The 15,940-nt window shown below is 33.8% G+C and overlaps 2 protein-coding genes across 4 annotated transcripts in view; both read right to left on the bottom strand.

The window, feature by feature from the left end:
- Nucleotides 1-5,402: 5,402 nt before the first annotated feature.
- Nucleotides 5,403-10,776, bottom strand: LOC117926772 (prolycopene isomerase, chloroplastic). The gene is made up of 9 exons (XM_034846060.1): nt 10,443-10,776; nt 9,598-9,821; nt 9,206-9,316; nt 8,739-8,792; nt 8,298-8,585; nt 7,411-7,602; nt 7,167-7,325; nt 6,388-6,624; nt 5,403-6,073 (listed from the first exon to the last, which is right to left on the bottom strand). The coding sequence occupies exons 1-9, from the start codon at nt 10,573-10,575 to the stop codon at nt 5,759-5,761; spliced, it is 1,713 nt and encodes a 570-aa protein (XP_034701951.1). The 5' UTR covers nt 10,576-10,776; the 3' UTR covers nt 5,403-5,758.
- A 648-nt stretch (nt 10,777-11,424) lies between these two features.
- LOC117926773 (regulator of nonsense transcripts UPF3) overlaps nt 11,425-15,940 on the bottom strand; it is a 43,167-nt gene continuing 38,651 nt past the window's right edge. For all 3 annotated transcript variants that reach the window (XM_034846063.1, XM_034846064.1, XM_034846062.1), the window contains exon 13: nt 11,425-12,255. The gene's annotated coding sequence lies outside the window, so the exon portion shown is untranslated. The remainder of the gene's footprint in view (nt 12,256-15,940) is intronic.

Genomic DNA, 15,940 nt, shown 5'->3' with positions numbered 1-15,940 from the left:
GTCACCCGCAGGTGATGGATTAACCAATCGAGTTCTGCCTCTGGTCTTCTAAAACCATTGGAGCTTGATTTGTCCACCCGCGGGTGATGAATTAACCAATCGAGTTCTGCCCATGGTCTTCTAAAACCATTTGAGTTTGCTTTGTCCACCCGCGGGTGATGGATTAACCAATCGAGTTCTTATGGTATCACTTAATTAACAATGCATTTTCGATAAATATCTAAAATTATCATTTTCTTTAGTCAAAATATTTTTTATGAATTTCCCTTCAAAATATTCATAGTTGTAAGAGATGTAAAATTTTGATAAAATTTATTGTTAAACACTTCTTTATAACACTTCGAAACATAATCCAATATCACTTGACATGTGTAAATAAATATCACTATCAAGTGAAAAATCCGATCAAATATAAATAATGTGACTAAAATACGAGAAAAAGATAATTAATATATGAAAAATGTGATTGAGATATAACACAACACTGAGATATCGAATTTTTCAAATAATTTTATATGACTTAACTTACCATTTTGCAGTGTTTTTAAAAAATATTTTTAAACTAAAAAAATATTTTTGTGTTTTGTAAAAATGACCAATAGCATTTTTTGAAGAAACATTTTATTGATAATTATTGAAGCACTTTCGAGTAAAATACTACTAAATATATATTCAGAATTATTAAGAGTACTTTAGAATCTCATAGTAAATATATTAATGGTAAAAAAAAATGTTGAACTTGGTGGTAAAAATGAGAATTAATTTTTATATAAAAAATGTAAATAAATTAAATTAAATTAAATTAAAACATAGTTGTACTAAAAATGTGTTTTGAAGGTGGTGCTTATGATAATTTTCCAAAATATAATCAATTTAACAACGAAATTGCTTCAAAAGGAAACATTCTAATCATTTTTTCTTTGAAATGATGCAATCATTTCAAAAGCAATTATTATTTAAATTCTATTTAGAAAAAAAAAGAGTCAATAACAAGATTTAATTCTTTTTTTGGCTTTAAGCCTAATTTGGAAACTAACTGAGATATAAAGAACATGAAATTATAAGAATTTGAAAAGAAAAAAAAAAGAATTTTTTTTTGTCCATGTACTATATAATAATTTTTTCCAAATATAAAAAATCAAAATTAAAATAATACTCTACCAACCCATAAAAATTTGGAAAAGAGGGAATCTATGCAATTTTTTTTTATATTATAAATAAAAATTTATGGATTTGATTGAATTCTGTAGTCAATATTTAGAGAGAAAAAAACACAAGAAATTATTAAAAAAATTATGAAATTATGGAAAATGTACATTCATTGATTAATTAGGTCTACCAACTTTGGGAATTAAGTGAAATTATTGAGTGTGGGCTACTACTATGTACATTGAATCAAATATCATCTATCATCCCATTGGGGTCCAATTCAATAGATTAAAAAATAAAAGAATATTAATCATTAAAAAAAAAATTAAGTGAAAAGTATAAATAAAATCGATTAAAAAAAATGATTTTGACAATATTTGATGAGTAACATCGATAAAAAAATATTATCGAGTTACAAATTATTTGAATTATATCATATAAAAAAATCTGAATTATTAAAATTAAACATTTATTTTCGATTGTTTACCAAATACTATATAAAAATTACCTTAAAATTATTCTAAAAAATATTCTATTTTTATAACATTTTCTAAAAAAAATAAAGTCAAAGGTTTATTAAGTATATTTTTATAAGTTGGAAAAATCTATCTATTCTAATTAACAAAAAAACTTTTTTTTTTTTTTTCTTTTTATCATGTGCTTGTGTCACCACTTTTTCTTTCTTCACGCTAAGGAAAAGTTTGGTACCATGGAAAACCCTAAAGAAAAATTGGATGTGGAAATGATTGAGAAGAAGAAGATAAGGAGAGAGAGAGAGAGAGAGAGAGAGAGAGAGAGAGAGAGAGAGAGGTAAGATTCAACTGCTTTCTCCTACATGACAAAGCCACTTGTGTTCTCTTTTGTCCACTCTCCTCTCCCCACATGTCACCTAATGAATCACTTTCTTAGGAAACAAACACTAAATAAAACACTTTTTTATTAATTTTTTTAATAAAAAATTGTTATTTTCAACTTTTTGCAATTTATGTTGAAAACCCATATTTTAAAAGCATTTTTATTAAATAATAATGATAATAATAATTTTAAAATTTTGTAATTAAAAAAAATATTTAATAAAAATAAATATAAATAAATCCCGATGAAAAGATTGATTTTATGATAATATGTTGTATACCATAAATCTTTTTAATTTTTAATTAATTTATTTTTATGATTTATCCTTAACACGTGGCAGCTAAATACTATTGCCGGAGCACGCCAGTGGGTCCCAGGGGACTAGATTCGTTAGACTAAGGTCAGCATCAAAATGATGTGGAGATCTTGGACCACACAGTTTGTTGACTTTTTTGTCACCTTTGTTTTCTTGTAAAGAAGATCTCACTCTCACCATAAATCTTTTGCTTTTTTTTTTTTTTTCCTAATGAAGCAGACCTACACTTTGGCATATTATTATCCAAGAGGAATATCTATTTTCACCTCTTTCATAAAAATTTATTTATTTATTTATTAAAAAATATTTGTTTTTGAATTTTTTTTTTAAATCCACATCACAAGTAAAAAGCATTTTTCTTCTTGAAAAATCATTCATATTATTTAGATTATATAAAAAATAAGAGAATTTATATGATATAAGGACATCTTATAGGAAACATTTGATTCATCAAAATAGCCTAGTTGATTAAGACGAATACTAAAAAGTATGATCGTAATAAGTGACATATAGTGCTGAGTATGAATCTCATCATTGATAATACCCTAAATTTACTCTGTTGCGAGGTGGTAAGTATCATGAGGTTTTGGTCACATAGAAAGAGTCTTTAGGTCATAAAAAATATAAAAAGAAAAATTACAGGAGACATTTGAGAGGATTAAAAGTTATTTCTAATAATTTAAAAAAAAAATCAAATCACTTAAAAATTTATATATTTTCAAATGATTTAATTTTCATATATTACAAGAAAAATAAATAAAATGAATTTTAAAAAATATATAAAATATAACTTATTTACTTTAAATCTATTTTTATTTTTTATTGGTTTTTCTTTCTTTTATAGGCGTGTGTGTGTATATATATACCTCTTATCTCTCCTCAATGAAAGCATTATTGACAAAAGTATCATAGACTAAAAACAATTTTATTAAAATCACTCTTAAATTAGCTTTATAAAATTTAAAAGATAAGTTTCAAATATTTTCTAAGTAATAGACTCATCTTAGTTATAGTTATTTAGAATATGCTTAAATTCTAAGAAACATTATTAGTAATTTTAATATTTGAAAAGTAAAATTTTTAAAATTTTAAAAACAGTAGAAATACTTTCTAAAATTATTGTCAAACACACTTTTAGACACATTTTAAATCTATATGATATTAGACCTAAAACAGATAATATCCATAGATTGAGATATAATTCGATAATAGTATTTAATAAGATGTCCGTGAATCGATGTTGAATTTGTTACATGATGACTATATGTCCTAGGGTTAGGGGGGTCCTCCACAAAAAGGGCCATCAATTTTGAGTTTGATGAATTGCACCATGTAGTAGGGTAGTGGCTACAAATGTGGGCAAATACATTGGTGGTCCAAAGAAAAAAATATGAATTGAAAGCCCCTAAAAGTGAGATGTGTGACACATTGAAAAACTTCACCTAATGCCACTACATGTAGAGGGCCTCCTCCTTTTTCCTTTGGATGGTGACATGTTAATTGTTGTGTGACACCCTTTTGAGATGACTTTTCTATTTATTTATTTTTATTAAATTAAGTATTGTTTTAAAATATAGTTTTTAATATGTACTACAATCATAGTTTAAACCACAATTTTAAGATGTGACTTCAAATTAATTTTTCTTTATAAAAAATTTAAAAGATAAGTACAATAGAAAATGGAAAAAAACTATTTTGAAAAATTATTATAAAATGGAAAAAAGGACCAATTAGTAACCTACCATTGTCAATACTCATTGTTAGTGATTGAAGTTCTAATGTAGGGTAGAAGGAAGTGATTTTTTGGGTCATAAAAATCAAACCCATGATGAGAAAAATGGTCAAATGAGAATTATTTGGATACCCAAAAAGGAAAAAAGAAAAGAAAAAGAAAAAAAAGACTATTTCCATGTACCAATTATTGAACAGCCTCTTCCCCACTCCACCAACCCATTTGACAAAAGGGGAAACAAAATGGCCACTTGTTCAACAAAATTGAATAAATACCCATCATCAAGTGCAAGTGGCCATCTCACTCAATCAAGTTCTATGAAAACCCTAATTTCAAAATACCATTATGAAAAATTCAATTTTGTAAATTTTGTTCTTGATCATATCGTTCGTATCTGATCACATTCTTTTGTATCTAATCACTTTTTTCATCTATACGCTAACCATCTTATCACATTCTTTTGTATCTAATCACTTTTGTCATCTATACAATAACTATTTTTTTCTTACCTTCTTCATATTTTTCGTACGTCTGATTATTTTCTTCATACACATGATTATATTTTTAGAACCTAATTGTGACTAAGCTTAGTATTAGAAAAGAATCTTTCTTTTAGTTTTAAGTTTTAACCACAGGATATAAGATGTGATGATCAAGAGGCAATTAGGGTTAAGAGTAAGCAATGTGTTATTAAAAGAAATGGACCTAGAACTTGTACAAAAGGGAAACAGGAAAAAGCACTTCCTGGGAGTACCTATCATCCTGAACAATTCCATTACCTTTTTGTCTACATATTTTGTTTATGAGTCAAACATCATTTCTGGTTCTTGTCTTCATAACCAGCACCTGAGTTTCAAGAAAATTCAAACTGAATTTTCGGGTTATCGATCATATTTCACTAGGACCATTCTCAAACAACTCTAATAGTATCTAAAAAGTACAACTATAACCATGATTTTGGCAATGGAAAGCCACCTAGAAACTGTTATCATAATCAGACAACATCCCCCTCAAGTATTTTCTTCTAAATGACAACCTGTCCTTGCATAGAAACCCATCATACTTGTTAGAACATGATATTCATTATGGATCTAAATCCTAACAAGTTAAGCTTCTAAGATCATTGATAACTAAACCGCGCAAGCTTTTACTCTGCCTAAGAAGAGTCAAGCCGCCAGTGCCCACCACCAGAAATAGGTGAACTCATCTCTCCTGGATCAGTTTGGCAGCTTGTAAGACCCTATCTACATCTATCGATCACTAAAGCCCCACTCTTTCAGAAAAACCAAAGGGGGAAACAAGACACATGCAATATCAATAATGAAGCAGCACACATTATTACCCAAAAAATACGCATATAATTTATATTGTATTCATAAATCATTAAATAATACAGATTAGTCTGTTGATGACCCAAAAAAAGGACATGCTTCAAGAACAAATAAGTAGACGAGTGTCTTGATCAATAGAGACAACGGGAAAGGGTTGTGGGAATGTTCTAGTATGGCTTCAGGGGACAATGGTAGAAAGAATTGCAACCAAATACTCTCATCAAACATGTAATGTTATGATTTACATTATCTGGTGCTATACAATTGTTGTACATGGAAAGAATCCAAAGTTTGAGAGGGTATGCTAAAATCCGGAGAAAGTAACCAACATGAATGAATATTCCAGAAAAAGATAAATTGAACTCACCAGGGCAGTCAAATTCCAATGGCATCAAGAAGCTGGGAATGTTGAGAGACAGAAACCAGGGAGTTAGCAACGATGGCACCGCTGGCAGCTACTGCAGGGACTCCAATTCCGGGAAATGTAGAATCTCCACAGCAATAGAGATGTGAGATTGGAGTTGAATGTCCTGGGAAGGTGTCTTTGCCAGCTTGCATGGCTGGCCCATAGGTTCCCCTGTTCCTTCGGAGAAACCTTTGATGTGTTAATGGCGTTCCTACCAACTTCACTTCACACTTCTCCCGTTTAAAACCTGGACCAAGTACACGCTCCACCGCTCTCCACATTACCTGGTTTACATACAAATCACATAAACACTCCACTTAACAAAAATTAGCTATCTGATATACTTTGTCTTCTCATTAAAACATGTCAAGTTGCTCAAGTTAACATAACCAGGGCCGCTCTTTTCAGTCAGCTCAGTAAGGTTCAAAGAAATCTAAATGAATAGCTCCATTTTCTTGTTCTTCGAAATCCACTTGTATGATTATCATGTGTTGAATCGGATCAATTCTTTTAAGTTTTTGAATTATGAGTTGTCATGAATTGTTAACAGTACGAGAAAAACCAACAACAATTAAAGCCAGTAAATTCTTTTAATCACCTCTGATCTTTCAGCTTTGAGCTTTCTGTATTCACCACTTCTACGATCAAGTCCTTCCCAGAGTTCAAATGGTTCAGTTCCTGGTGTATAAGCATGCAACACATGTTTCCCAGGAGGTGCAAGATTGGGACTAAGTACGCTAGGTACAGATATCAAAACAACATTCTGATCAGCGTCAACTCCTCTATCCCAATCGTTTACGACTATATGATGAATTCCCAAGTCCTCTGGTATGCCCTGGTTAATAAGACAAACATTGGAACAAAGTTATTTAGATGTGGGGAGTTTCTATCCAAAGCAGAGGCCTGTAAGAGCTTGTCATGAAGCTACCTAACAATAAGAAAAATCTTCATACCACAGAGGAAGAAGATTGCATGGCGTATTCCATGGAACAGTGATATCATACACATAATACAAAATACGATTCATGTACCACGTAACACACACATACACATCCATGTGCATGTTTTTTTGGTGTTTATCAATGCACATGAATATTATAAATATAGACCCTAAAGATGTTCCTGGAGGAGATGCTCTGATATTAGAAGTGTCTCTGATATGGATGAATATGTGCTTTAGTATCCTGTACAGGCATTTGTGCCCATGCTTTGTAGATTTGAATTCATGCAGGAAACATTTGGCATGAACACAGATCTTCCACAAGTTTAGAGTTTCCCACCAATAGATTTGACAAGAACATCCAATAGTAGGAGTGATAAAATGAAGATTTTCTTTAAATGAATAATTAACCAGTTTTGGCTGCTGTGACCGCTCACCTCTGCATCAAAACCCAAATGGAGATGCATGAATGATTCACATTGAGGGGTTGTCTTAATCCTGTCTTGATATGATTTAGGAACTACTTCCTTAGGTAACAGATTCAAAGTGTCCCACATAGATGCATTGCTGACAACAGCCTTCTTAGCACGTATGAACTGCAACATAGATTAGTTTTTAATTATGACAAGATAAGTAACGTAGAATTAAACATAGATCAGTTCTAGGTTCTTGATTTATTACCTGACCACTTCTTAGCTTCACTCCTATGGCTTGATCATTTTCAACAACAATTTTTTCAACATGGCTTTCAAGAGATAGCCGCCCTCCAAACTTCTGCATCCCCCGGACAAGTGCATCAACCACTGCCCCAGTTCCTTGAAGAGGATACTCAAGAGTGCAACCTGGCTTGTACCATTCTGCAAACATGTAAACCTGAAAATATTGCAGAATAAAGATATCATATCACCAGTTAGATCCATAGCAAGAGTTGTTTAATACGATCTTACTTAAAAAAAAAAAATCAAACTCATGTGTAATAACAGGGAAATGTAAAGTAGAAGTGCATGAAATGAGATTAGGTCATGAAATTTAAGTTGCAATGCATGAACTATATTACTTTGTGATATGAAGATGGAGACATAAAAATAAAAAATGTCCTGCATCAGTTTCTAAAGTTTAATTCAACAGACCAGGTAAGGACACCAAACCTATTTAGCAGCATAGATTTGCATTTAATAGTAAGACTTATCTCTCAAATGTGAAACCGAACGTGCATAGATTAATAATTATAACTAAATATTTAATCCTGGATGCAATCAAGTATTGACATGTTTACTGATGCACAGTTACAATTTTCACGAGAAAAGCGCTAATATATCTCTTAACAAGACCATGAGAATGAGTGGTTAAAGCATCATATAAGTGAACGTCCAGCAAGTAACCTTATATGGTAAAGTATGTTGTTCTACATATTGTGTATGCCAAAAACTCAAGTACAAGAATTTCAGTAATTAATTAGCACTTTCTTTTCTGTTTGCACATGTAATTAGTTCTAGATTAAAATGCAAAACTCAAAACAAACCACAGGAACAGATGCTAAGAGTGTATATTATAGTCATAATAGTTACCATCTCTGCTGAGAGTATACCATTAGATTTCACCCCTGCTAGCAGGAAAGCCAGGAGATCCACCCAGTTTCGTATAAAGGGGTCTTTCAGGTCCAGTGAATCCATGATTTCCGAGAAGGGTCTGAGAAGTTTAGTAGCACCAAGAGCTCCCTGAGGTCCCATTTGAACAAATGATTTCAAGAGCGAGGGGGCATATCTAGTTGCAGCAGTGGAAATAACGCCCAAATCACCCCGGATTGATAGAGGAGGCAGAGCCATTGCAGCTGCAGACATTGGAAGTACTGCATCCTATGGAAGAATTGCAGTTCTTATTCAAGAGATAAAGAAGCAACAGAAAAGAAACATGAAAACAAAAACTTGTTTTACGAATTATCAAGAGATTCCACAATCCTATCTGCTAATTAATTTTTTGAACTTCCAAAAACGTTTCTTGGAACTTACAAGAAGTTTTTGCCATTCTCGCACAGCATCCCGACTTGCATACTTCTCAAGATCCTGAGTAATCACAAAAAAGGGGGCAAATAGACAAAGAAAAAGCAGTTAGGCACAACCTAAACTTCAGAGCCCAAAACAATATAATGAAAGCAATCACATTGAAACAATATGATCATATTGAAGAGGTTAGAAGGTACTATGTTGAACACTATGCAAGTTGATATGCTCAAATGCAAGTCGTTAGATTTCACAGTTTCTTTACTGTTCTTTGTCACTCAAGTATCTATATATCCTTGAGGTTTATTTTTCTTTTTCTTTCTTTTCTTTTGTTAAATATGTTTAAGAATGATGAGATTGACCGCATAACGTTACAATGAATTTAGAACTCTGCCCTACGAAAAACATCCCAAATTAGTTCTTATGCTAACAATATGGATCAAAAACAAGAAAAAGAAAGAACAATGAGAATCCACCTTGAAAAATTCTGTGGCGCCAATGCGAGATAAGAATTCACCTTCAGGTATGTAAACCATCCATGAATCGTAGTTGGCACATGGAACTGACTCACCTAATGCATCAAGAACCTGCAAATCATACAAACATGGTGATTTGAGTCATCAGATATAGATCCACAAGTAAAATTTTCTAAGACCTTTAATTTGTAGCACTGTCTAATTATAACAATTCTGTGAAATGTCCTTCTAGGGTAAACAATGGACCAATACTATTACAAGTTAGACAAAGATATAGTTCGATACAAGTAGCATACTGCTTTCTTACCCTTTTTCTTTTCTTCTTTATTTTCTTTCTCTCAAAAACTTTTCAGAACCAAACATAGTGGAAAAACTGGAATGGAACAAATTACTTGTGCTAGGGGATTGGCCTGAGGGCCTCTTGACTGGAACCCAGAGAATAGAGATGGACCCGAGTCGAATTCATAGTCTCTGATCTTAAAGGAATGAGCAGCACCTCCAGGTCGATCATGGCTTTCTAACACCAAAACATCTTGCTGGTACCTAGCTAAAAGACCGGCGCAACACAGTCCACCTATACCGCTCCCAATCACAACAACATCGGCCTCTGGCTTACCTGCACATCAATCACGATTGGATTATCATGTCTCCTTTCAATCTAACCTAAAATTTAGGAACACCAGCTATCTAATTGTTGTAAAGTATACAACCTTGCTTCTGTTTCATTCCCAAGTGCTTCAAAAACCCTATTTTTCTTTCCCTTTTTGAGAAATTTGGGGTGATGGAAGAAAAATCCTTGAATTTCACGCAATAGAATCCATTTTCTGTCTTCTAGAGATGGTTATGTTTCTAGGAATCAAATAAAAACTGATCCATCGACCCCATAGACGATGAATTCATAGCTTCAAATAGCTGCTAAGCTGCATTTTTAGGGTTATGCAGAATCTGCCATCTTCTCCAGGCATTATTCATCATCATCTAGCAAAACTAAATTTGTGGTTTGAAACTGAGCAGACATTTCTTATCCCAAGAAAAATTAAGTTGTCCCATTTTTGCTTGAATTCTGCAGAAACTAAAACTCATTCTAAGATCTGCCGTCAACAAAATTGAAACCCCTGCTCACATATTCAATGTTTTAATTCTGAAAATACTAGCTTTCAATCCGACAGTCATACAAAGAACAAAACCCAACATTGTATTCTAAAAACCCATATGCATATGAGAGAGAGAGAGAGACCTTGAAAGGGTTTGTATTGTTTGGGAGATGGAGAGGCAGTCGCGGGGACTGAGCCGTTGGAAATTCGCGCCAAAATGGGTTCGGTGTTGGATTTCAAATTGATACTGAAATTTGGGAAAATGGGCAAAGCCATAGAAGATTAAAGACGTGAAAACAATTCTAAAATATACACATTTGTATGATTTCACAGAGAGAGAGAGAGAGAGAGAGAGAGAGATTGGAAGGCAAAGATGGGTCTGAGGGAGGGACTTGGATGTGGGTTTTGTAGTTTGAAATTAGCCACGTTACTTCACACTTCCACTCACATTAGTCATCCATGTGTATGGATTGGACTCTTCGGTCCGTTTGGTTGCTGAGAAGCTAGAAAGAACCAAGATCAGCCTTATTTTGACAATTCTTTATTGCTGCTTTTCCTTCGAAAAAATGTGATTTAAAATGCACATAATTCTTCCCTTTTAGCTTTTCACTTCAAACAAGATTTTGCAACTGAGAATGTTGGGCCAAAACAGGACCCGGACCATCCGGTTCAGGCAATCAGCCGGTTCAATCATCAAATAACCGGTTTAATTTGGATGACGGCCCAATATGGTGACGGGTCCATACGATCAGCTGGTTCAACCTGCGAATAACTGGTTTAATTGGGATAGCATCTGGTTGGAATCCACTAGTCCGGTTTTTAAAACATTAGTAGGGTTTTCAAAACATTGATCAAAAGTCCCAAAATAAGCCTTATTTTGCCAATTTTTAGATTTCTTTTTCTTCAAATAAATGGGGATTAAATGCAAGTAGTTCTCCCCTCCACCAATTCATTAGGGTTTAGGGTTTATGATTTAACATAGTTCCATCTAAAGCCAAAGCAGAACCTTTCTTCTGTTATCTGTTACAGTTGGGGCAAAGGATAAACCATACTGCATCCAAGCTTCTCACATAACCATAAACTAAATGAAATAAGCCACATATCTACAAAGGGAGAGATTTAGTGTAGCACAACTATTGATAAATGCAGCACCATGAGAAGGGTTACAGGTTATATATAGCATTAAAGCAGAGTCCGCAGTGTCTCATTCCATCCAAAAACACCATAAAGCACACACCCAAAAGTTAAAAGATACCAATGAGTTTCTTTTGGTGCCCTAACATTTTCCTCCAAGCCTCTCCTAAAGTCACTGCACTGTGATCAGTCAAAAACATTCAAAGAAAAACATACTGACAGCTTCCAGCTTTCCTCCTCACACAGGCATAATTACAGAGGAGCGCTAATATTTACCCGAGGCTATAGACAAAATGCACTCCAAACCCAAATGGCAGCCTGCTCAACAAGACAGCATATAGGGACTAAAAGAAACCAAGCAGTACATATCTCTCTGGTATCATATTTACAGTTTTAACTAAAGGAAGAAACCCATCTATAAACCCAGAGTTTTGTGATACCCAGCTGAGTCATGGCAAGAATGAGGACACCCATAGCTCCTTTGGCAAGCAGAACCCAATCAAAGGGACACCCTGATGAAAATTGAGGGTTATATATCATTATAACAATGATCTTTTTCTTTCTTTTTTTTTTTCCTTCCTATTCCGAGCCATCCTTGATGAACACCAGAGTTTCTTCAATCAGCATGTAGTAGATACATCAATATCTGCATCATCCAGAACAACTTAATTTTCCTCTAGGGTTTTCCAAGAGGAACCTCTTACCCTGCCGTTGAAAATTTGCTTACATTTGATCATCTGCCTAGCAAAAAGAGAGTCTCCACTCACTAGCAGATGCATGCTCCAAAACGGTAAAGGACCCAAGTATTTCACTGCATAGAAACTGATAAGACAAGAAACCAAAATCAATTATTTCCACAAAAAGCCATACAGGATTAGTCAGGAACATTGGCCCAGTCAGCAAAAAGATACTGAGGGCATGAGTGAAACAGCATAGTAGAAAGCCTCAATTATCATGACAGAGCTCCAGTAATTTTATCATGCAGCAGTTCCAGTGAAATTATTTCTAAAATTCTGGAAGGAATGAAACTTTGCTTGTAAATTGATATCAGCATAGGAACCCCACACCCTTGGCTGATGACCGTCAGCATAGTTTTGGAATAGCCTTTTTTTCTTGCTTGTCCAGATTAGAATCCTAGGAAGCCAATAAGCTCACCAAGATGGAACAGTATAAGCTATACCTCCAATTGTTTGGGGATCATCCTCCTTTGAGTTCATTGTGCCATAATTTTGCTAAGTGCATTGTTTTTGGTGGTTTTTTTTTATTTCTTCTCTCTTTTTTCTGTCTCTGTTTTGAAGGATCCCTTGTCCCTTTTTGCAATTCTTCTCTTCTATACACAATACTTTCTTGTTTCTTATCAAAATAAAAGAAAGAAAAAGAAGAAGAAGAAAGCCCAAAAAAAGACATTTCCTAATACAAGTCACCAACCCATTTATCATTGTATGGTATTAAAAAAAAAATTTGCGTTCTCATCAGAAAAAAAATAAAAAATAAAAAATGCATTGATAATAAAAGATATTTTGTTTAATGCTATTAACTTGAACATCCAAACAAAAGTCTCCTTTGCGGAAAAAAGAGTTTGGAGGCAAATTATATTTGATAAAGAGTCAAAACACAGCATGTGGCTTCATATGCGAAGTATCAAGTCCCTTCTTCACTTTCACTAAATGCAATGCTCTTTTCTCTGTGAAAACCCATACAACAATCCAAAAAATCTAAGGTTCAAAAATTTCAATTTCCTTTTCATGCATTTCTCACAACAACCAAACAAGATAATAAGGAACTTTCTTGCAGATTTCCACTTTAATGGTGGCTATTTCCTCTGATGATGGCATTTTCCACTACAGCAGTACTCTTTTATGAGAAGGAAGGCATTGCACTGACCAAGGAACACAAAAAGGACATGGAGCAATGTAGTGAAACATATGAATGCATACATTTGAAAAAGAAAAGGATGATGCTGAAATTAAATTGAACAAAATTCATCTAACTAACCCAAAACAGCTTGATCTCTCTCTTGAGATGATCCTTCAATATATTTCAAATTCCTACTAGTCTGTCCCCCTTCTCTTGCTTATTCCTTTGCATATCATCTCTACAATATAAGCCCCTGTTCCATCCATACAATGCAGGATCACTTGGCTCCTAAAGACCTTATGGAGAAACTGATTCTGAGTATTAGCCACCAGGCCCCCGGTCTCGGCCAATCAACTAGGCACAGAGCTTCCAATTTGAAAATGTTTGGTCAGTTCATAAGGAGAGGACTAAAGTTTAATAGGACTAAGTCACAGGCTGAGGCAATAGAAAGCTGTGTATGGTGACTACTAGTTGCATTTGTTTCTATGTTGTTCTCTCAGATTTTCAGAGAGAGGGAACTGGGAAATTGTTAGTTTGTGTCAATTTGATGTCTCTTTACACCCATCTTGGATCCTGTTGTCTTCATGTATACTCTTATTTTTGATAAGTTTGTCTTCATGTCTACTTGACACTCGGTTCAAACTCATTGACATTTCAGCAAGACTCCCTGATTAGTACTCAGTGCAGAAAATTTTGCAACTTCAGGAAGGTTCATTTTTGAAGAATTAATTATGTCATCCACCAAATCAGATAGACCTAACACAACCTATTTGGGGACTCCAAAGGAAACAAATTAACCAACCGTTTGTTTTTGTAAGGATAAGTTGGGCAGCTCCCTCTGAAATACCCAACTTCCTGGACATCACTTTCAGAGAATTTAGAAAAGAGGACAAGAAATAAGTTCTCTCATTTAGTGCCATTTTAGCTACTCTTTCGGTTACATGACTGATAGAATCACTCCAGCTTAGGACCTTATGAGATAGGATTCTTCAAAAGCTCTCTACAGTTTAGTCACCAAGGAGTATGAGAGAAAATTTGTGCAGTAGCAATAAATTCTCTGTACTTCAGTAAAATCACCATCTTGTTCTTTTCTTCATTCTGTATCTCTCCCCAATTTCAAATTACAAGAAGTTGGAGCAGATCTTTGATCTTTTATTGGTATCCCCTTTTCTTGACGAATACATACATCAAGAATTCAGTGTGCAATTCATTTTCATAAGATAGATCATCTTTACAAGTAATTGGTTCTCTGAATGCTCATGGTTGTGTTCTAGAAACTCCAGGTCAGTTAAATGGAGGATCATGAAGGCACACAAGTTGGGATTCTCCAAGCCAGTCATACCAGTTTCATTATCAAATAGAAAGTTTTTGCACTTGTGGAAGGTTCAAGAAGGCCCTTCCTATTTTGCTGAGCATAATCCTTGAATGCTATTGCCTAGGGATAGAAACCTATAAGAGGGACAAACTACAAAATCCAAAGCAGTAAAAAGAAACAAAAACAGAGAAAAGAAAGACGAAGCACTCAAAATTACTAAATACAAATACTAGGGAATAAATTTATGGTCATAAAAACAGACAAAGCAGCCGGTCCAACAACTGAACTGTCACCTCGTAAAAACCACTGTGATCTGCTCAATCCAGTTGCTTTTAGCAGACCAAGTGTTAACCAGCTGGGTGAACAGCTGATTGGATGTAATAGCTTTTGGCTTTTTAATAGAGTGAAAATTCGTAAATTGCTCATGAAGTTCCAGGGCACTAAACCTCCTAATAATCACATCTCACAGATGCAGTTAGAACATGTGGTGCTACATATGTTAGTCTGACATGTGTCTAATGTATAAGATTCACTTTGCAGCAAAAGGAAATACCTCGGAAACTATCCTTCCACCAAGGACTAATCAAACAGTCTATCATATAACATTTGACCACAGATATTTTGCCTCATATTTTGATTTCTAAGAAAAAGCTATGTAAGACCTCATTTTAAATCAACCTTTTGACGTGCAAATCAAGAATATATTAACAGGTGCCTAGCAAAAGAACAGGGGACTAACCCAAGTAGACAGTATGTAAATAAAGTGCTTCAAAAGGCAGAAAAAGGAAAAACAATGAGCAATAAAGATAATGTAATAACAAGCAAGGACTTTTTTCACCTACCATTACCAATCATGCCAGATACTTTTCCTGAAAACTCCAATAAGGATCAAACATATTTGAAATTCTAAGGAATTTTTTTTCCATCCAATTATCAGTAAATTTGATTTTTATTTTTTTTTCCCTTTCTAATAGGAAAACAAAAAAATATATATCAACAGCACCTAACAAAGAGTGCACCAAAGAACATGGGTCATGTACAAAGAATGCCAAAAGGCAAAGCAAAAAAAGAAGGGGCAACAAGACAAAAAATGCCCCTTCACAAAGACCACAACAAATCTATAAAATTTATTAGGCTTAGGGAACCCCCATCTATATACATATTAACCCATGATAAAAGATTAAAAAGAGCCATGAATTTTAGTGCTTGATCAAACATTTCTTTGCTTTCAAATGATCTTTGGCTCCTCTTCTTCCACATGACCAAAACATGCACAATGGGATAGGAAATTGGAAACTTTTTTGAAAGTTTGATATTTGCTCTGAGAAATGAAAA

This window comes from Vitis riparia, chromosome 12 (genome assembly GCF_004353265.1).
Source record: "Vitis riparia cultivar Riparia Gloire de Montpellier isolate 1030 chromosome 12, EGFV_Vit.rip_1.0, whole genome shotgun sequence".
NCBI classification, from domain to species: domain Eukaryota; kingdom Viridiplantae; phylum Streptophyta; class Magnoliopsida; order Vitales; family Vitaceae; genus Vitis; species Vitis riparia.
This window is presented reverse-complemented; position numbering and strand designations above follow the sequence as displayed.

Bases quoted from the DNA above. Each gene is read 5' to 3' on its own strand.
- LOC117926772 (XM_034846060.1), bottom strand. From the start codon at position 10,575: ATGGCTTTGCCCATTTTCCCAAATTTCAGTATCAATTTGAAATCCAAC. The intron at 8,793-9,205 runs GTGGATTCTCAT...GTGATTACTCAG, and splicing joins GCGCCACAGAATTTTTCAAG to GATCTTGAGAAGTATGCAAG. The intron at 7,326-7,410 runs GTAATAAATCAA...TCTATGTTGCAG, and splicing joins TGAAGCTAAGAAGTGGTCAG to TTCATACGTGCTAAGAAGGC.